Here is a 21,950-nt window from a genome sequence, read left to right as displayed (position 1 = left end):
GCGCAGCGGGAGTACATGTGCCAGGGATGAAAGATGGAATTGGTCAGGAGAGTCAGGCACCCAGGCTCCCGAGACTGGCCCTGCAAAATGCCGTGCAAAAAGTCCAGCGCTGCTTATCATTCCAAAATATGCTTTGTTGCTTTTTATTTCCTCCTTCTCTGGCAGACCACACAGGGCTTGTTCTGAAGAACATTTTCACTAATCTGATCAGGCAGCCAAATACGCCGGGAAAACTGCTTTAATGATCCCACTAATTACCTCAAGTCAATATGAACTGTATTATTAGACTGAGGGAAAATATTCCATTAGGTCTCCCCCTTGGGAGTTTCTCCGCTTTGTGATGTCACCGAAGCCTTCGCCCTCTCGCTTGTAATTAATTTTATTTACACACGCAGGCACGCACAAGGTCACACCTGCACAACCGGAGCTGGCCAGGGAGCTAGTGGCACTCAGGCTTAATCAGATCTGTCATAATTACCATTCTGCATGTTTCTGACACACGCTGTGAAATATTTCAATTTAACTGCCGCTACCAGCACAACCAGATGTAGTGTGAGTGTGGCTGCATTGGAAATATTATTCCTCAGGATAAACTCTCTCCTCCTCCTTTTTCCTCCCACCCCCTCTCCCTTTTACAGCTAATGTGGCACAGAAGCTGATGTATCCTGTAAATCTTGAATGCAGCGCTAGATTGATAACAGCAGATTAGACAGTTTAACCACAAACAGCTTGTTCATTTTTCACAAATGAAAACCACATGTGGTGTAACTAAAATTTCAGGCTCCTTTTTTTTTTTCCCCCCTCCTCTTTGGTTGTTGTTTCCTTTTGTGTGTGCATGTGTGCATGCGCGCGCGTGTTAAGGTCTGCCTTTCGCTGTAAAGGAGTGAAATAAAAGAGAAAACGTATAGGGGGACAGAGACACTGCCGTCTTTGGAGATTATTTCTCCGTGACCTTTATTAAAAACCTTCCTTGCTTTGGCAAAGAGATCAGATATCGCACGGGGGTTTTGTCTCTCACTCTGAGACTTTCTAATCTCCGGGTCTTATGCCCACTTATTAAAGAAGTCTTCCTACTGTGCAGTTTTTCAAAGTAACACGCCAGCAAACACCTCGCTTTAAGAAGAGCTTCTAACCAAAAATGTAGTCTTCACTGCTACCTGAATTTAGCAGAAATAAAATTTTCTGCCAAAGTTTTTCACCACGACTTTTGTCTCTTTGCTAACTCTTCCCTTTACCTCTTCCTTTGGGGAAAAGATTCTTTTTAAAAAAGAATCCTCGAAGTGTCTAGAATTTTGGCAAATGGAAAATTGCTGGGGTTTTTTTTATGAAAACATTTCAGTATTTCTTATGAATACAAATTATGGTTAGTTTTTAGGAGACTAAATGTTGTCTGTAAATTGTTTTGGGTTTTTTATAAATCCATTTTTTCAGTTAAGTTGTTCGGCTTGCCCTAATTAAACAGCCTTCAACACTTAGTAAGGATTTTTTCAAAACCATCTACTCCTTAGTAGATCACTGTTGGCTACTTTTCTGACACAGAGAAAAAATTAATGCAATTTTGATAGAAAGTTTTAATTATAAGGTTCTAAACTTTTCTTACAGCAAGGAAAAAAAATGTAAGTGTGCAGAATGCTACTGAGCAGATTCCCCAAAAGCTGTTGCAGGTATTGTCAGGTAAGAGGAGTGGTGCAGTGCATCTGATAGATATTCATCAAATCTAATCTGTAATGAGGCTTCCAGGGGAGGTTTAAAAAAAAGTAGCTTTAGTAAGAGATTGTTTTATCCATTGCCAGTGATTTGTGATGCAGTGGCAATATTGAAAGTGCAGGAGACAGGGAGCTAAGACTCGGTGCTCAAAGTCAGTCAGAAGAAGGTGAGCAGGATGGTTTTGAAAGCCACTGAAGGCACAGTTTGTAGGAGGAAATTAGACTACATAGATGGCCCCGCAGACTGCTGCAGAGAGGGTTGAAGACCCATGCTCGTACCACTTGCCCAGCAGTTACTGACTGCATTACTAGTCCCCCAGAGCTGAGCTGGAGTAGGTCAGCAAAAGTGTGCCATCAGCATCCCTTGCTGCACAGCAGTGCCACCTCTGTTACTGACTCCCCCCCGGGGTCCGTGCAGACTCTGAACAAAGGGGAAATCTCATCCTGGAGGTGCTATGGTTGCAGATGTCTCAAAAATTAGTCTGGAGTAAGACGAAGAGGAGGGCAGGAAGGGCTCGTGTTGGGAGAGATAATGCTGAGATGAACCGTCAGGATTCTTGCAAGGGTCCGGAAATCAAGCTCTCGTTTCTTCACAAAACTATTTGAAAAACGTCGTGCAGTTGGGAAGCACTGGATTGCCAAAAGAGGAGCAGCGCGGCACCCTCTCCCACCTCCTTTGAGTCTTTTATTTTTAGTTTTCCTTTCTTAGGTAGAGGTGTTTCAGTTCCTACACTCCAGGTGCATGAATCAGCTCTTCCCCAGGCAGCACCTCCTGTCTGCCTGACAAGAGGTGCTGTTTCTGGCAGGATGCATTTTCTTAATCTTTCTTCCCGCTTTCTGTATCCTCACGTTCTGTTTTGTTTTCCTCTCACCACCTTCACTAATTCCTTTCGTTATAGCTCTCCTCTTAGGCCTTCTTTGACTTTTTCCCACTCTCTTCCTCTCCCGCATACACCCTCACCATCCACTCTCGCTTCATCTGCCCCGTTCTCCTGTCCTATTGCTGTCTCCCGCGTGCCAGAGCTGCGCCTAGGACATGCCATCCCAGGTGCATCCCCCCTCACGGAGTCGCTTTTGGGCTTTTGCTGTGTGGTGGGGAGCCAAGGGCTGGTCACTACCACTGCTGGCTTCATGGGTGAAACACGTTCCTTTCCCCGCGTGGTGACACGGATTTAGCTGGGAAAAGAGCCGTGGTTTTGATTTCTCAGGTTGCTCGTGCCTGCTGTGGGCAGATCACTGATTCGGGAGCCTTTTGAAGATTCAGCGTATCAGTGTTTTAACGTGAAGAAACTAAAGCCCTATTGAAAAAAAAAGGGGGGGAAAGTCTGAGCGAGCTGTACAAAAGTTAACGACGTACGGAAATGAAAACAAAGCTGTAGTGCCAGCGCCGAGAGGGAGGCTGAGGAGGTAGCGAGCAGCCCTTGGTTCCCGGCAGTGGGGGAAGCAGGGCACCAAGTAAACAGCACAGAAAACAAAAGCGAGCTCAACCCATAACTAAACAGGAAATGACAGGGTAAAATTCCTCCTGAAAAAACGAGAGCTGCTAAAGACGTTAACTGCAAAGAATAAAGGCATCTTATACAAACACAAATATACAGTAATGGTCCGAGCAGCAGTTTGTTAAAGGAGTGACCAATTACAATTCAGGTGAACGATTGATGGGCGAAGGAAGGAGTAAGAAATAATAGATAAGTGTTTTCTCCCTTAATGTTAAACTGGATAATTCAAAACACACAACACCTGAAAGAATGTTACAAGATTTCTAGGTGCAAGGTGAGGAAGGAGACAATGTTTTGTTCCAGATATTTTTTAATTTCACTATTCGTATTAATTTCTCATTGTGTCCATTTTCTTATTTTCCTCTAATTTAGCCTCTAAGTCACACTTCAGATTTTTGTTTACGACTTACCCCAAACCGTTGGCGTATAATGAATAGACTAGGGCAAGCACGCAGCTAGCTAAGTGGGGGAAAATTCCAATTTGCAAATATTTATCTCATTCCAAATCTGCCATCTGAATCCACATTGTTATTCAGTGGTCATCTTATTTTTATTCCTGTGCAGTGTCATGTTCCCTTACTTCAGCATAGTGTTTGAGAAGCAAATGAAAATAGTTTTCAGGATCTTTGTGAAGCAAAGGTGTTCGGACTAAGTGGTCCTTATCAGAATTCCTTGAAGTTTTGGACCCCAACTGAGCAAGACTTGCACACCTATCAGTTAAGTCTGTGGGTTTACTTAGATGACCAGATATTCTACCGAGCCAGGTCCTTAGCATCTCTAGTATATGTAACATGCAAGAGAAAGCTCTACAGATATAGGAACTTTCCACTGTTTATATAAAACCAGTAATTTTAAAAGAAGCTGTGAAGGGCTTAAATGAGGTTCGTTTTTTTTTTTTTTTTTGCTTTGGGGCAGCCAGTTTGCTTCACCTCTAAGAAGTCATTTGCTACTCTTATTTAGTATGAGGAGGAAGTCTAACTAAAGGGATTGATCCTTTTCACCTGGGGAGAGGGGATGGGACAGAGGGATCAGGGCAGGAAGCACTGTGCCTGCTCCATGCAGCGCCTGATTGAAGGGCAGAAGCTGCTGCTGAAGCTGCTGCCCAGAAATATGGCTGGGGCTCAGCTTGGCTGGCACTTGTCTTGGCCAGTGAGGAAAAGCCTAACACTAAGCACTCCTCTCTCTAGGAGCTTTTCCCTTGTGGCTGTGCTTGTCCCCAGCCTGACAGCAAACTACCTGAAAACACTCCTGTGTTGGTTCCCACCCTCAGCCAGCCAGGAGGGAGAAACCCGATCTCTCCAGCTTCCCTTTTGATCCAGCTTTCCTATTCTTTTAAGTCTATGCCCCAAGCAACCATGCTACAAGTAAGGGTATTTTAGCTTTCTAAGGGCTTCACTGCCTTTATTTTTCCGTGGGTGAGATACATGCGTCTGGCTGCTCCCTTTGCATTTGCTGGGAGGTTTGTGTCTTTCACAGGTGTGGATTTTAAAGATTTTTTTTTTAAACTGCATTGAGGTAATGGGCATTATTAATTTTCTGACTGCTTCTGTGGTTAACAAAATCTGGAGGAAAGTTAGGGAAAAGTTTCTTTTCAATTTCCTTAAGACTTTCCTCACCCTTGGCACTATCAGAGCATTAACCGTTCTTCACTACAAAACTGAGAGCCACAGAAGCCAGCTGAACTGCAAGAGAAAAGTTAAAAGAAATTTTCTCAGAATATTTAAACATCTAATTCAAGTCTAGATGAAAATGTTAAGTTAGGCCATAAAAATGTGAAGGGATATCTGAGAACGGATTCGAGCTGGGTATGTTTTGGAATGATGTTGCTTGTTGGAACATCTTGTCAGCTGAACTGAATTTACAATGAAGTCCAAATATCTGTGAGCCTGTGATTCCACAGTGTGTGGTAGTTCTTTCCCTGATCCAAAATGAATTCTGGAAAGAAAAAGCATATGACAAGAAGCCACGGATTTAAATTACTCCCTCTGGGAAATTATAATCTTTTTTAAAAAAATAAATCTTAACAACATGATATATATACATGTATAAGTAATTACGGAAGTGACACTTTGGCCCGATGGCCTTTTTACTGGAGGTCTTTCCCCCAAAGCAAGTGTTAAATCTCTGTAAGCAGCACAATAATAAACGTTTGCTGTTCACTTGTAAACTGATAGTAGTAAAACAGATTTTTTAAAATTGCCAGGCTCTTTCTATTAAAGTCTTCTCTAACTAAACTGCAGATACAGCTGCCATACAAAAATTGATGGCTTGTTTAAGAATAAATAAATATAGGATATTAAAGGTCATCGTTAGATTTAGGATTGTATTTACTTTCAAGGGAAGCATCGGTATTGCAGTGAAATCAGTACGTCTTTATAGTTAAATAAAAGATAACAGGCCATATATTACCAGTCACCCTCTGTGAAACCCACTGACCCATTTTATACGCCTGTACTATAAAAAGTAATGTACCAGACCAAGACTGACTTACTTAATAATTAGCAGTTGGTTTTTTCTTGTTTAGATTTTTTTTTTATTGTTAAGTCCATTTTTGTCACATGTATCTCGTGGTTACAATGCCAGTTGAATTGTGTCTGTGAAAGAGGAAGGATCTAGAGTAGAGGAAGGCAGAATAAAGCTTCACCCACTGTTTTTTTTGCATCTATTACTTTTCTTCTCTTCTTTTTACATATGAATGTCCTTGCATTTTATGTAAGATTTTCAAAGGCATGCATGTTATGTTTTTGATTAGGGCTTGTGCCTATCTATCATTGCTAGGCCATTGAAGGCAATACTGTAAAAAAGATACGTTTGAACAAGGGAAGGGAAAGGTGGAGGAGGCTGACAGCAGAGAAACCAAGCCTGGGAGAAGCCCTTCATTTAGATTATTCAGTTCCCTCTGTACTCAACTAAAAAGTAATGATACCTATGTTTTTAGTCGGTTTTAGAGGTATTGGTTAGGTTTTTTTCTTTCCATGAGCTGGTGGTACGTCTCAAGTGCTCATATATGGGAAATGTACCCACCAGTTTTGATACAGCCTCAGACCTTAATCCAACAAGTTTTTCGGTAGCGCTGGCTCTTAGCCACTCACCGTGGCTCTGGGTAGAGGGAGAGGTCTAATAAGACAGACGATACTGTGGGAGCAGGGCCACAGCTCTCCAGGTTTTTGTGTCTGTACCTGTTTGCTGCTTGTCATTGAATTTTAGAGGTTGCTTTAGCAAGTTTCCTTTTCCTATTTGTTTGTTTGGATGTTTACAAGAACAGAAATATGTATTTTATTTTTAAGTGCTGCAGCTAGAGAGGAGAAAAGGCAGAGAAGAAGAGACGTTAGGAATCCTTCTCCACTAAAATATCGCCAAAAAATTGCAGTGAAATACTATCAGTACCACTGCTAGCTGTTTGGTCATTTGTTTTTGACAACCCAGAGAAGAGGTAACATGCAGACAGATGGTACAGCTGAATAATAGGTTGGATAAGAAATTTAAGGAAATGGCATAATCTGTTTCAGTATTCTTGGAAGGAAGTTTTTCCTGCTAGTGAAGTTTACCTTTCTTCTGAAAAGCCCTGTGAGGTTGTGGGGTTTTCAGTTTGTTTGTTTTGCTAAATCTCATCTATTATGATGGCAGATACAGATTTACTTAAAATTCACATCTGGCTTCCCCTTTCAATGTTCTAGTAATGAAAGCCAGTAAAATAGATAAACCAGAAATATCTGGAGATAAAGGACAGCTTCAGGTTTCAAACTTTCTCAGATTTAGGGGAATGCCCAAAGGCAAAGCCTGAAACTTAAGGCTGGTTAGTGTAAACAAAATATTAAGGCAACCATCTTTCTGAGGACATTTATTATCACTTTAGGCCACATCTCAAGAAGAGGCATTCGTATGCTGGTATCTCTACTCATCTTCTGGAACAGGCTGAAAACCAGCTTTTGCTTCTTGAATTAAAGATACACAGTTTTGTGAGTAAAATAGGGGAATCCCAAAGTATTAAACATTCACAGCAGTTTTTAAAAATACTCAGAAGTATGTTCCTCACGGAAGTCAGTGCTTAAAATTACTTGAAAATATCAGCTAAAATGAAAAGATTTTCACTAAGAAATAAGTTGGTCAGTATCAAAAACTAAGTCTGGTAGATGATTAGTTTTCCTAAAATTTTGTGAAAATATCTAGTGGCCTTCCTTTTAATAGACTTCAGTTCTTCTCTGAAGCATTTAGGTCTATTCAGCTTTGCACAGGAGATAACCAGGGCAATTTACATATTTTGGGAAAGATAAACCTGCAGTCAGAATAAATTTTCCTGCAGTCAGGAAATTCCAGAAGAACATTTAAGGCTAAAAAGGACCGCTCTCGTCATCTAGGCTTGTTCCCACGTCTGAACGTACAGGTATTTCACCCAGAAATAAGTCAGATTTAAGTAATCTCAGCCTGAAAATCTCTGTTCTTACCCTGCGGTGGGTGTTCCCTGTTGTATTTTTCCAGATAATACAAATGTAATGCAAATAGCATTTCCCAGATAAAATAAAGCAGCGTCCATTGCTACTTATTTGTTGTATTTGTTTGTGCTGAAGTGACATTTGTTTATTTTACTTCTCAATGCCATATGCATGAGCTTACTGATTCAGAACTCCCTGAATTTCCGATCTTTTTGAGCGCTGTGAGAAATCTCAGTTGAAGGGTTTAATGCCTTTTCCAGTCAATGTGTAGGGGAAGTTTGGCCTTATCAATTTAAATGCTGGAGATCCTTTCATTGCATTATGGAAGAATCTTCTCTAAGCAGAGATTATTCTTAAGAACTTCATAACATTTAAAGGTTAATATGTTAGGTAAAGAACAATATCTTAAGACAAACATTTTTATTACAGGACATGAAGGGATAGTTCTGATTAAATTACATGATTATTTGAATGGGAAAGAAGACAAAGTGCATCATTTCTTGCCCTCAACTTTAATGCCTTTAATCAAATAATGACCTTCTGGAAATAGTTAATTTTAAGCATTTGGAAAGATCAATACCACTTTGCCACCAAAAAATGGCCCAGATGATGAAATTTGATGTATTTAAAGTACCATTTCACCCTTTTAACCTAGTAAATAATTTAAAATGCTTTCAGTACTCCTTTGCTACCATTATGTATCTCGTTCAAAGTATTATGACTTTTCCAAAAGCAACCTTTTTGTGCAGTGAGCAGCTTACAAGTTTAATACTACAGACTAAGACTATATGCATATACTGTAGTGGTGATGTCAGCCTTTTTTCTTCTCTTTTATACGTGGATTCTGTTTTGAAAAGAAATGGAAATATCTATGATGAACGTAGCCATTTGGAACAAAAATGAGATTTGTAAAGTGAGTTGGATGACTTTTGAAGGAGAGAAAGTCAATATTTAAAGTTTAGTTCATGAGTTCTTTGCCTTTGTTTTGTCTATCAGCTTTTGTGTTAAAGGTGAAGGATTTGGGTTGCTCAGACAATTAAGAGCTCATTTACCAAGTATAATTTCATATCTGTGTTCTATAAACTGGAGTGCCTTCAGCATTGTAAATAAAAAAAAAATGCCCTCTATTAGCATGTTTGTGGGCAGATTAAAAACAGTCTTCATTAGCATAAGTAACACTTACAGATTCTTTTAAAAGTAGAAAATTATTTGCTGAATGATAAATTGCTAGCTTTATAGTTAGTTGCTGAAAATGTGCTCATTCAAAATGCCTACTTTAGTTTAGTCTACAATACTCAATTTTTTTGAGTTAGAAGTGCTGTTTAATGGATTATGTACTTAGTCTTTGTTCACAGTAGATGCCGAAATGCAATTCACACTTTCTGCTAAAATGTTTGTACCAAATACCTCCGTATTTAGACTGATTTCTTTTAACATCATATATTTTTATTTTACTATATGCCCCAGAGAATGATACAAAATAATCTTAGATATACTATACCAAAGAAAAACTGTTCATATCTTAGCATTGATACTCTAAAATGTTTTGCCTTCTTAGATTCAAATTACAGCTTTTGTAAAAAACATTGGAGTCTTTGTTACTTATTCTGTAAGAAATATTCATCATTTGGCAAATTATTGTCACTATAACAAATTCACCAAACAAAAGATTTCAGTTACTCCACCCTGAAGCCCTTTCTTCCCAGACTAGAAGTGTTTGTTGCTGATTCGGAAAGTCTTGCCCAGAAAACATCTTTCATGACTGTAATGCTACCCTCTTTGATCTAGTTAGGATTGGTATTTACACCTTAAGTGCAGATTTCAATTATCTTTTTTTTTTTTTCTTTTAATAAGAAAGATACCAGAATGCAAGAATAGTTTGTTAGAAACTCTACAGGAAAGAGCAGAAGATTTTATTTAAACACAGCACAGGTCAGACTGAATAAAATAGCATTTGGATACATAGATATAAAATGCATACATGCTTTCTTTAAAATAAGCATGCTCATGGGTCTTGCAGAGTCTAATGTTTGGCAGTTATCCTCTTTGCGCTTTTCCTGCAATAGTTTGGCAGTTCGGTTTTCACAGGTTTTTTTCCTCTAATGTCTTATGTTTCTTTACTAAATCCCTATCAGAATACCAGACAGAAGACTCTTATTTATTTTAAATATCTTAGGTTTAGCATCTTTTTTTTTTCACCATTTTCTTGCTTACTGTAGCAAGACCTTTGCAGATGGTACTTGGTTACTTGAAAGTGCATAACAGTATTTTCTTTGTAGCAGATGGATTTAAGACTTTTAGTTCCCAATAAATGTAGGTTTACAATACATAACTTTACAGGATTTGTGTTGTATATAACAGGTTTGAACATATTATCTCAGAATTCATCTGCATGGCATTTTCAGCTTATCCAGGGCCCATGCCAGTATTTTAAGTAATAGGGAGAGCATAGTGATTGATAGCAGCTAAAGGCGTGATTTTGAATAGAAACAAAGGTTTTAGAACAGAAGGTGTCAAATTAAACTTTGTCAGTTTGAAAAGTAGTAACATCCTGAAAGTTCTCCAAACATATTTACATGTGGCTAATGTTTATATTTTGCTTTGTACTCTCTTTATATTCAGTGTAATGTTGCCTGGCAAATTTACTCTGTTTTAAAATCAAGGTTGTTCCCAATGTCATTGCAGAGTTTTGGGGGGTTTGCCTTGCTGCATAGATATATCAGCTTAATTATTTTAAGGCTGTCTTTTTAACAATGTGCTGTATATGCTGTATAAACCAGTTGTGATCTAATCTGAGTTATAAATATTTCCTTATTATTTTGTGGTCCTTTCCACTTCCTGTAAGACTATAAAGATATGAAAAAACAGTGGTTCAAGCCCTCCTTCAGAATGAATTCTTTGAACTAGACAGAAATTGCTGTAGACTTCAATTTGAGTGTAAGAGGATAAAAATCAGCCTTGTTAGGTTCACTTGTAAATTCAACTGCATTAACTATAGCACTTCGTACTTCTTTAGAACAAATGGAAACAAAACTTACAAATTTTACAGAACATAAAATTCACTGTTTGAAAAGTCTGTATGATTACTTTTCCTAAAATTTACAAAAACATTTCATATATTCTCATTTAGCTGACTTCTGTGAATGAGCTTTATGTTGTACACAGAATTCAGAACCTGAAACTAAACCAAATACTTATGGTTTTGATTGCTTGTTTTGAACCAAAAGAAAGCATATTGGTATAAAGTTTTTAGTCTCCTAACAAAGTAACCCCCTACAGCCTCTCTTACTGCCCATTCACTATCTCTTCTGAAAAGATTTGTGAGATCAACTTTCATAAATATTTTCAGAAATAAACCATGAAGACCAAAATATTGTTTCTATCCTTGTAATTTTAGAAGAATTCAGTTGGTTGTTTCCACGTTGTCCATATGTTTCATCAGAGTATGTCTACTTCTTTAAAAACGTGACAAACCCAGTGGAAAAGAGATGTTTTGCTAGAATAGCTGTCTATTTTGTGTACTGTGTCTGATTTCAGTATCTCAAAATCGCTGCTTCCCTGAAAGGCTAGCAGAGACATGCTTCACGTTACAATTAGTCAAATCAATTTTAGGTAAGGAATTAAAAGTATTATTTCAGTGCAAAAGTTTATAGAAAAATACTGGAAATATAATGTTAGTCATCAGTAATTAATAAAAATAAGGTCTGACCTAATAAATATAGAAACAGAAAAGACAGCAAGGGGAGAAGGAATTTCTTAGTTAACAAAAACTGTTGTTGTGAAATGTGTTTAATCAGCATAAAATGTGATTGCTTAGGAATTATTTTTACTACTGGACAATTAAAAATAGTTTCTACTGTCTTTTTTCCCCCAAAATCTGTGATTCACATGGTCATTGCACGGTGCAATTTCTTTTCCAGTCTGTCTGTATACCTTAGAGAGCTGTCATGGGAGGGGATAGGTTGTCTTGTCTTTACTTTCACCAAACTGCCATGACAGTCAGCTCTGCTCTCTGTTCCACCAGTATTAGAACAAGGACCAACAGTTTCAATGTGAAGCAGTGCAGACTCCAGACAGCCACAGGGAAATTTTTATGCTTTGGGGCAGACTGTTTTGGGTTTTTTTTAATACAAAATCTTGGAACTGCATTTCAGGTAAAAAAATCTAGGTTTGTTTCTCTTCATCTTCTTCTCTCCTCCATCCCCAACAAACTACCTATGTTTTTTGATTGCACATCTTTTAACTTGCTGGAGAAAACTAATACCGCTGTTTAGCACAATCCAGCACGTATCCCCATGGAAGCAAGGTGGGCAGAGAACCACGAGCAACCTGTTGATTTTGTAAGGGGCAGGGAGAGTTCATACATTAACCTGCTAACACGTCCCAGGGCGCCTTACGATGAGGAGGGAGAATTCACAAACCCTTGCTACTGTTTTAAAAACATGCCATACGATTTCAGCTGGGACAGGCTGTACGTTATGTGCTCTATATAAGGACATTTGGCCCAGCTTGCTAAGCCCTGGGGCAATACCCAGCATCCACCCTTAGCACGTGGTCAAGGAATGGGGTGCGCTCCATCCCTGGGGTGCAAGGTGGCCCTTCTGCTGCCAGCGCTCTCCTCCCTCTCCCCTCCTTCCTAGCACACCTAGTGAGCACCCGGCAGATTTTGGCCCCATTTAAATTTTTGCTGTCTCAGCTCTTCTACCACCACCTCTCTAACATTTGTTGTTTTGATTATTTCTGTTTCTCAGGGGCATTTTATCCTCTGTCACTTGTTCAGTTTTCCACTTACATCCAAGAGAATAACTTCAAATTTTTATACATAACCTCACTAAATATTTTCGTATACAATATGAATGCATTAAGATTATTTGTTTACTTTCACCTCTTCCTATCATGGCAATATTTTTACACTGCATTTAACTACTAGCTAAAGATATGAATGTCTTCAAGAAAATACATTTCTATGTTGTATCTATGTATCTATTGTATCTAGTAGTAAACTAGTCTGGATAAACCATTTTTCAACTACCAGTACATATAAAAACGATCTAAAAGCTTCTGTACATTTATATTATTTGTTGATTCAATAAAATGTCACATTATCTTTCCTACAGCATTAAGAAATAAAATTGCATGGACCTAGTTTTGCAAACAGATCCTTGAAGCTAAAAAAAGGAAGTATGCATGTTTTATACACATAATATTTTGTTTCTAAATTATAATACATCAAAAAATTGCTGCTGATGCACACTGTGCTAGCTAGAGTGTTTGCACTCTTCTTTTAAAACTACCAAAGCACAATTAAGAAAAAAAATCCTCAATTAAATTTTAAGAAGACATAAGAAAACAATTGTTAAATTTTCAAGATGAACTTGTTTGTCTCTTTCAGAAGCAAATTAGCAACCTCTGCAGTTCTTGCAGGGGATTCTGTAGCTGACTTCATAGTATGTATCCCAAAACCACATCTGAATTAGAATAGGCAAAGTCTTAGGCAACTTGCTGTCCTGTGATCTAGAAGTGGTATAAAGGGTTTATCAGAAATTTGAGCGTATCTTGCCCGCTGCCCCAAGCCCTAACAATGTACATAAAACTGAAGAGACTTTTTTTCTGGGTCTCTGAGAAAGATTCTGGAACAGCTAATCATCTGTCACTTGAAATAAGTTCACCTGCAGAGGCACCTCTACCCATAGCAGGTAGGAAGAAGGTATTACTTGCCTGCGTCTAGTCAAAGGATTCCTGTCTTACGAAAGGACATTAGGGAGCTCCTCTACCGCTACGATTTACATTAGGCAGCCCTACAGTCAAGGCAGATATTTGAAGTACTTTCTTATTTTGAGTAGTAGTACCAGGATTTTAAAAATTGCTCAGCGGACAATCTACTGGTTCCTGAAACACGGTGTCAATGCTCTCGGATGGGTGTAGCCTTGCATAAAAGAAAATAGGAAGCAGAGAAAATATACTGGTGTCAGTGAAACCCCTGTCCTGCAGAGGCGAGCGTGTAAGGGATTCTGCCTTCATCAACTGATTTGTTTCTAAGCAAACAAACAACAGCGCTGCTGTGCGGGGCCAAGGGGAAGGTGCTTTCCAAAATGCTCGCGGTTGGCGACGGTCTGTGAAATAGCGCGGCAGCCTCTCGGTGTATCGGTGTTTGCTCTAAGCCCAGCCTTTATGGTGAAAGCCTTTGCTTACCGGGGGAGAGCGTGAAAGAATGCAGTGCCACTAAAGTACACATTTCACCCTCGTTTTGCCCCTCGTGAAGTGAGGAAAAAAACTAATGTTTTGCTGGTGTTATCTTCAAGGGGTGGCTCTGTGAGCTGTTACGTTGGAAAGAAGATCCCTCACCAGAGAACAGGACCCTCTGGGAGAATCTCTCCATGATCCGAAGGTTCCTCAGTCTTCCTCAGCCTGAACGCGATGCCATTTATGAACAAGAAAGCAATGCAGTTCATCACCATGGTGACAGGCCTTCCCACATTATCCATGTGCCAGCAGAACAGATTCAGGTTAGTTTACCTTGGCCAATCCCGCAGAGCACTAAGTAAATAAAGCTTTAAATGGAGCAAAGGAAATTAGTGTTTCTTTCCTCCCAGCCAGGCTAAATGCAGGTCTCCCGGTATGAGAAAAGAGCACGTTGCCGTCCGCCACCAGAGTTCAAAGGAGAGCGCGCGACCACCCATGGTTTTTGTTTCGGTTCGGTGGTTTTTCGCAAACGTGTGTGGATGTGGTGGCGCAGAGGCATCTGCGTGCCGGGCAGGGCGAGCCTCCATGCTGGATATCCCTGGCTAGACAGGCATCAGGACCGAAAGGCAGAGGCGTTTGGCACCAGTTGTCAATGCCTTACCAGCAAAGCGGGAGGACCTTGTTGCGCTGCTGTTCAAAAGCTAAGCTTGAACCCTCTACAGCGGCGGCTCGCCCTGGGTAGGAGTGAAGGGAAGGGGATTCCTCATCCCACCTTAACCCCAGTCGAGGCTGGGGTGCGTCAATGTTTGTTTGTTTTTCCTTCAGAGCCCCTCTCCCACCACCCTTGGGAAAGGAGAGCATAGAGGCGCTTTCTTACCAGGCCTGCTGACCACTGGACCTTGGCTGGGTGCTGCTCCGCAGGTGAGCTGGCACAAGGGCACCGTGTCAGGGAGAGAGAGGAGGGGATGCAGGACCCACGCCACAGGGCTTGGAAACAGCCGCCCTCCGCTCCAGGGCAGCCCCGGCGGTGCCCCATCCTCTGGGAGCTGTGCCCACCCTTTGCTCCCACGGGCACCGCGAACCAGGAACGTGGCTGGCTGTTTTGCTAAATATTGTAGCCCAGGTTGGCAGTGCGGACTGCTGTCTCTCTGAGCTGGGGACTCTTTAATCCCTTCTCACGAAAGACCTGAGGTCAGCCTTTTAACTGCTCCCTCTTAAATGGCTGATACTACCCCATGCTTTCCCAACCTCAGCTGAGACCCAGTGTATCATTCGTATTACCTATACAGAAAAATATTTACAAAGCTAGGAAGGATGGAGTTATCTCGCAGCCAGAAACAACACAAGTGTGTATTAAAGATAAAGCAAACTGAATAAGACAATCCCTTAGGATATCAAGTACTAAAATAATTGTGAAAGCCTGGAAACTTGCTGTTTGATTTAGCAAAAAGAGAGAGAAAGATCTATATTAAGTAATAAAACAGCACTTGTTTGAAAATGTACATTGTTTTTAATAAAATCGCTTCTTAAGGGGATAAAAGGAGAAGCTTATGCACAGTATAAACATTCAACCACTATGCCACTTACTTAGATTTTCTTGCCTTGTTGATAAAAGTTGTGTGTTTGATCTCGCAAATACTACTCACATAAGCGGTTGCATTGTAATCTCTTAATATGACTTGTAAGAGTAAGGATTGGGAGATTGGGCCTGAGTTTTGTTTCTGCTTTTCCACATGGTAATTGTTGTAGATGCATAAATATGTAGCTAAGACACAGGTTTTCAAACTGTATGTACAAAGCCTCCAGTCTTGTAAGAATTTAATGTGCTGGGAGTAGTCTTGAATCTCTTTGGGATTGAAGCCTTGAATGGGACTGCTCACAGACCATAAAACATGAAAGGATGTGAATAGGGATGAGGCAGGAGCCCTAATTCCACTAGCATTTGTGTCAAATCTTACAATAAGACCACTTAAAGCAGTGCCATCTAAACCGGGTGTTGAGACCTATGCAAAGTCTCCACAACCACGAGTGGCACTGCACAGTGGACAGAATTATAATTCCTCCAATATTTATAATCTTCGTACAGTATTTTGTGCTTCTTGGGGTCTGCAAGTGAGCTGCAACTAGAAGCTTGGAAACCACTACCAACACACAAGAAATTGTCGAGGGGAGACTCGCAAAGGGAAATGAAATGTAGTGACAGCAACTGCTTGTTTTGCTGCTGTTGTTTTTTAATAATAACTGGTGGTTTGTACCATATGACAAGAAATTTGCTGATCCAAAATATCTTACTAACCAATGCTTCCTGTGCTGTGAAGCAAAAGTATTGTCAACAAAACCAGTAGCTGATAAATTTACTTTTGATTTTAAACATGATCTTATAGTGTACTGTACTCCAGTGGTAGATGAGAAAAACATTTCTGTCCCTAGGGCTCAGTGCCTCACCTTTTAAGAATGTTTCTGAACCCATGCTTGCAAAACTTCATTTTAAGCTCTTGTTAATTATTTACATCATGATCTGCTTTATCTTACTCTTCTGATGTGCGTACTGGCTCATTTTTATTGCCTGAGTTTTTGGAATGCAGCATGTTCCCTTCTAATAATAATAGTGCAACTTACTTAGAGCTTTGCATCTTAGTGCTTTATAAATATTAACTAAATAATCCCCAGCACAAACACAGAAGCAGGTAAATATGTTTGTTCCCTGTTTATATGTCGGGATACTTGAACACAGGCAAGACAGATCCTCTCTGAGACCACAGGCAAGAAAGGTCAGAGCCAGAAGGGGAAATACAGATTTCCTACCTCCAGATCTCTTTGTCCTTGCCGACGCTGGGTTTGACAGCGTGACATTAGGCGCTTCCAGCTAACGCGTTCTGTCGTAACGTTTGCAAGTTTGACGAGACTTCGGTGCATGCTAAGGTCAGATCAGCAGTGGGATATTTCCGCACTTAGCTGAAATGCTGTCCTTCTCCCTGATGCCCCCAGTCCCTTAGTCTAGCTATTGCTAGAGATTTGCAGCCCTTGGTTTTGGGCAGCAGCTGCTGCTGCTGGCAGAGCTCCTGTGTGTTTGCCCTCATCTGGCACTTTTCTCACTTTGCCCTTGCTAAAGTTCTGGATAAGCTGGTCAAGTTAATCCCATACTATGTCACCTACTTAGCATTTTGTCTTGTCTGCATTTGTCTCATGGAGCATGTTCATTACAATTTGTCAGCTAAACTGCACCGATGTCTCGTCATCGGCGCTTTCAGTCAGGCAAAGCCAGAGTGTTCCTTCCACCTCTCTGTCTGTATCCCACCATCCCTTTATCCCCCGTCTCTGCTCACACACATACAGATACACAGCGAGCTATGCGGAGAGTTACTAAATAATAATTTTAATCCTGGTTCAGCAACAATGGGCCTTTTTTTCCTTTTTTCTTTTTTTTTTCTTTTTTTTTCTTTTTGTTCTTTAAACTTGCTAAGCCTTTGTTTATAGCTTTGCAATCCACCCCCCCACCCCACCCCCACCCCCCCGGATTTTCTTGGTAACATAAAATATCAGCAAGAATACATGTACAACAAAAATGCTCTACTTTGTCTTGCAGCAACAGCAACAGCAGCAACAGCAACAGCAACCAGGTCCCAGACTACCCCCAAGGCAACCGACAGTAGCATCACCAGCTGAATCTGAGGATGAAAATCGTCAGAAACCCCGACCGCGAACAAAGATTTCTGTTGAAGCCCTAGGGATCCTACAGAGTTTCATACAAGATGTAGGCCTGTATCCAGATGAAGAAGCAATCCAGACTCTCTCCGCTCAGCTTGACCTGCCCAAGTACACCATTATCAAGTTCTTTCAGAACCAGCGATATTATCTCAAGCACCATGGAAAGCTGAAGGACAATTCTGGTTTGGAGGTGGATGTTGCAGAGTACAAGGAGGAAGAGTTGCTCAAGGATTTAGAAGACAGCATCCAAGACAAAAATGCAAACACGCTTTTTTCAGTTAAACTAGAAGAAGAGTTATCGGTAGAAGGGAACACAGAGATCAATGCTGAATTGAAAGACTGATCTAAAAGTATTATTTTCTTTCAACAGTGCCACTGGTATTTACTAATGAAATGAAAATTCCATCTTGTGTTCTGTCAAAAACATTTATTATTCATTGTTTGGCCAACGAATCTTCCAAAACTTGCACAAAAGTTGAAAAAAGGATAATGCAGACTGCACTAGATGTTTTACTCTGTTTTACAAACTGCTTCACAGCAACAGATGAAGCGTTGAGGATTGTTTGATATTAATTTGTGTTCACTGGATACACTGTGAGTGTACCCAATAAGCATGATACCAGTGATTTTGATTCTGGAGCCTTCAGACAAGCATTACAACTTTTGTGATTTACTGTTTTTTGTTTCTGTTTTGTTCTTGTTTTTTAATTATTACTGTAGCACTCCACACTTGATCTTTGGAAACTCACATTTATTTAAAAAAATAAAATAAAAAAAGAGTTTGTTACTCTTGTTCTATTGTACGTTACAAAAGAACTATAGACTGTGGAATGCAGTTTAAAGATAACATATGCCAACAAATGCCTTGTATTATATGGCACTGCCGTAATTCAGATTTGTTTTCTTTTGGAAATAAAGGTCACTGTATTTTTTTTTCCATTCTCATTGTTACATGGTTTTAAAGAAAATGAAAAAGAAAATGTGAAACACAATTTAGTCCTCATTATTTATTTGTAGATCCTGCAGCATCATGTTGTAATTAATTTTTTTGGAAGTTTCCGTTAAATGTAATATTGCTTCTCTTGTTATCATACTGATTTTTTTTTCTATTTATAAATGTATTTTGATGGGCAGTAAAACAAAGTGTCTTAAAAGTTTTAAATAGAGAAAATGTGCTTTACACAGTTGCCTATAAAAAGTGCTCTATGTTATCCAAGCAATTCATACTATAAGCTTCACTCTTATTGTTGTATGCAATTTTTACTATCATGCAAATAAGCTTAGGTAAATAAAACTAATAGATCACCTTAGAAACTTATGCAATTAATGTGAAAATAATTGATGTTTGCAATGTGTCTTCCTTTGGTTTACAATCAATTTTAAAGCTACAGCTGTATAAATTTTCTGTATAAAGGTGTATTTCTTTTTTATGAGTTTATTGCTATGAAAACACCAGTTATTTTGTTACAGCTGGCTGTTTTTATAAGTGTATCACAATTTTCTTTATGCAGAAATGTTCTGACTAGGAGTGGTTATTGACTGTAACTACACAATTAAAATTGTTTGTATGGTATGATATGGCAGGGTTTGTCTGCGTATGTGTATATCTGGGAGGAATAACTTGTTCTTAGTGCACATTGTACCTTCTTGCCACCACTTTGAAGATGACATTTCAATTGTTCTCCTTTAAAATCACAGGCAGATTTTTTTAATGACCTTCTTAAAATTTGAATTTAGATAACATACTTCAAAAAGAAACACAGTTTGGTTATGAAAATCATAACCTGTCTTTTCTTGGTTTAAAAACTTGCCTGCCCAACAGAGATAGCAGGATATTATTGAGTCAAAAGGCTATCAGGCATAAACATATTTACAGTTCCTGGCAGTAATGCACTTATAATGGATACAGCTGGTTTTATTTTACACTAGAATTATGCTAACACTATTCCTTGCACTAATGTATAAACATTAAAAAAAACCATTAATAGTCACAAAGTAAATAGGAAGGATGGGCTTTGCACATAGCAGTCCCCTTCTGAGCAAGATTATTTTTAATGATCACTAATAAGGTTCTTGATAAAGCCATAATAATTGGTGAGTTCTGAATTTATGCAAGGCTCATGTCTAGGCTATAGAGAAATCTGCAGCTGAAAGTTGTGAAGTACACACCATTGTTCTCTTTCCCTAGGAGAGAAACAACATCCAGTGCCATTTGGGATGGATTCAAATTCAGCTGAGCTCTTCTAAAATGACTACAAGTTTGCAAAACGCAGGATGAGTTTCAAACGCAGAAATGACTCTTAGGTTGCAGCAAATTTCTCCTTTTAGCTCCGTTAAGTTCTTTAGGAAGATACATATTAGGCAACAAAGTAGGTTTTCATTCCATGTGTTTAAAACTGCTACGGGTTGCCCAGGTCCTCTGTCGCAGTGCCCTTGGGGTTCCTTGAGCAGCTCCCAGCTGCGGCACCTCTTGGCTGTTCCCAGGACTGTGTTGGGGCTGCACCATGATTTGGGCTTGGGATCCAGTCCGGTTAAAAGAGCCTTCGTACCACTCTGGGAGGGAAACAAGCCTTAGGAGAGACATGGATGTGTGATTTGGCATTGCAGTCCAAAGGAAGGACAGTCAAACTATGCCCTTGCTTAAGGGACTTGTAATAGCTATAAAGCTATTGATAGCCCAAAGCTATGCTGGTTGCAAAAGGGCAAAACCTAACCCTAGTCCAGGGAAGCCATTGTGGTCACCGTTAAAACAATTTCTTCACTTACTTCAAATGGGACCATTGCTTTGTACAGCCCCACAGCTGCTCGGTGTTAGGACAGATCCCTGTTCACAGCCGTGGGACAGGACGAAATGCAGCCCAGGCAGTGCAAGCTGATTTGATGTGTAGGACGATACCACTGGCACCCTTGGGCTGGCTGAAGTGCCAAGGACTATTACAATTGGGCTGCTTAAGAAAAAAAAAAACACGTTAAACTAATATGCTTGCATACACAGGGTAGAAGGGAAAATGAAGCAAAGACTTTCCTGGAATATACCTCTTTTCATGTTAAAAGCTAATACATGTAAACACTCCTAATACCAGAAACAGGGAAACAAGTCCAACACCCTATAAAACCATAAGAAGAAATGTTTATAAAATTCTCTTTGCTATTTTGAAAGCAATTTCCTTTTCTTTTATCCTTTTAAGTTTTATGGGTGCTGAAGTAGAGGCCATGTGTGCTTGTAGATGGTTATTACAGCTGTTTCTTTTCCATTATCTTCGTTTTACTTTCTCCTAGCCTAGCTGAGGTTATCTTCCAAGTAGTTCAGCCTCTGCAGTCACATATTACCTGCACAGAGGTTTGAATCAGTGCATTTTTGTATCCTGGTGGGTGGGCTGCGAGTACAGTCTTTTAACTTGGCCTCAGTGACCAAAAGCATTTTTGTTAAATCCTTAGCAGCTTTTTCAAAGGTGATACAGGTAGTAAGGATCCCAACTTTATGTGGATGTGAGAGATTTATACTGTTAGGAGTTAAGCTACTACAAGCATATGCCACCTTGACTCATGGACTGGTTAGACTACCTGGAAAATTACCTTACGTCCTTTTCTGTTCCTTTTTCTCCCCATCTGGTGTAATCCTACAAAAAACTTTCCATTTCTGCAAAGGTTAAGAAATCAGACTGGACTTCTGTAATGAACACAAACTGAGACATCAAAACACTATTAGCTGGGAAGTTGTTAGTAAAACTCACTGGTGAGTAGAACTTCACTAAGGGTGTACAAAACAAGTATTTCATATATACTTAGGGAAGCATGGGGAAAAAATATTGCTTACTAGGAATAAAATTTAAGCTGCAAAGAAAGCCAAATGCCTAGAAAAGAGGGAACTGAGTGCTGGGTGGGGATAGCAGGACTTAGGTTTTGCTATAAAACTGAAGTTAAGTATTTACCATGTTTTATGGTGTTTACCATAAAAAGTGGAGTATTTTTACTCCCTGTTGATTCCCATTAATCAACATTTAACTGACAAGATTTATGCATATATGCTAGAGTCCCCAGTGTGTGTTTTTCAAGCCTGAAAGAAAACCAAAGAGGCCCCAGATTCCAAGAAGTCCATGGCTTGGGGACAGTCTCAAGCCCCAGTCACACATACAAAGGTTGCTTATCATTATAAAGACTCCCTACCCTACAGTGCAGGATTTTAGATTTGTGTTTTGTATAGCTACCTTAAATTGGTCAGATGACACAGAAAAAAATGTCCATGTTTCAAAGTAAATTAGTCCACTTAATTTCTTCTTCAAGTTGGGAAGGTGCAGCAAATGGAGAAAGAAGGGAAGGTTCCCCCAAACCAGTGATTTTGTTTCAGTGATTTACTGAGTCAGTACTTTGGTTGTGTGCTGGGAAAGCATCAAACATTGCTAAGTTCATTTGCCAAAGCA

At 39.6% G+C, this 21,950-nt stretch overlaps 1 protein-coding gene across 2 annotated transcripts in view; it reads left to right on the top strand.

The window, feature by feature from the left end:
- Positions 1 to 17,872, top strand: part of SATB1 (SATB homeobox 1) — a 70,338-nt gene extending 52,466 nt beyond the window's left edge. Inside the window, exons 9-11 of one of the 2 annotated variants that reach the window (XM_059818902.1) lie at positions 13,941 to 14,144; positions 14,647 to 14,742; positions 17,408 to 17,872. In XM_059818902.1, the coding sequence (XP_059674885.1) occupies positions 13,941 to 14,144; positions 14,647 to 14,742; positions 17,408 to 17,872 (765 nt within the window). Of the gene's footprint in view, positions 1 to 13,940; positions 14,149 to 14,646; positions 14,743 to 16,491; positions 16,509 to 17,407 lie in introns of both variants that reach the window. The other variant, XM_059818903.1, reaches the window with a different exon arrangement.
- Positions 17,873 to 21,950: the final 4,078 nt, after the last annotated feature.

The sequence above is a fragment of the Gavia stellata genome, chromosome 6 (genome assembly GCF_030936135.1).
Source record: "Gavia stellata isolate bGavSte3 chromosome 6, bGavSte3.hap2, whole genome shotgun sequence".
NCBI classification, from domain to species: Eukaryota; Metazoa; Chordata; class Aves; order Gaviiformes; family Gaviidae; genus Gavia; species Gavia stellata.
The sequence above is the reverse complement of the archived record's forward strand: the minus strand, read 5'-3'. Positions and strand labels throughout refer to the sequence as shown.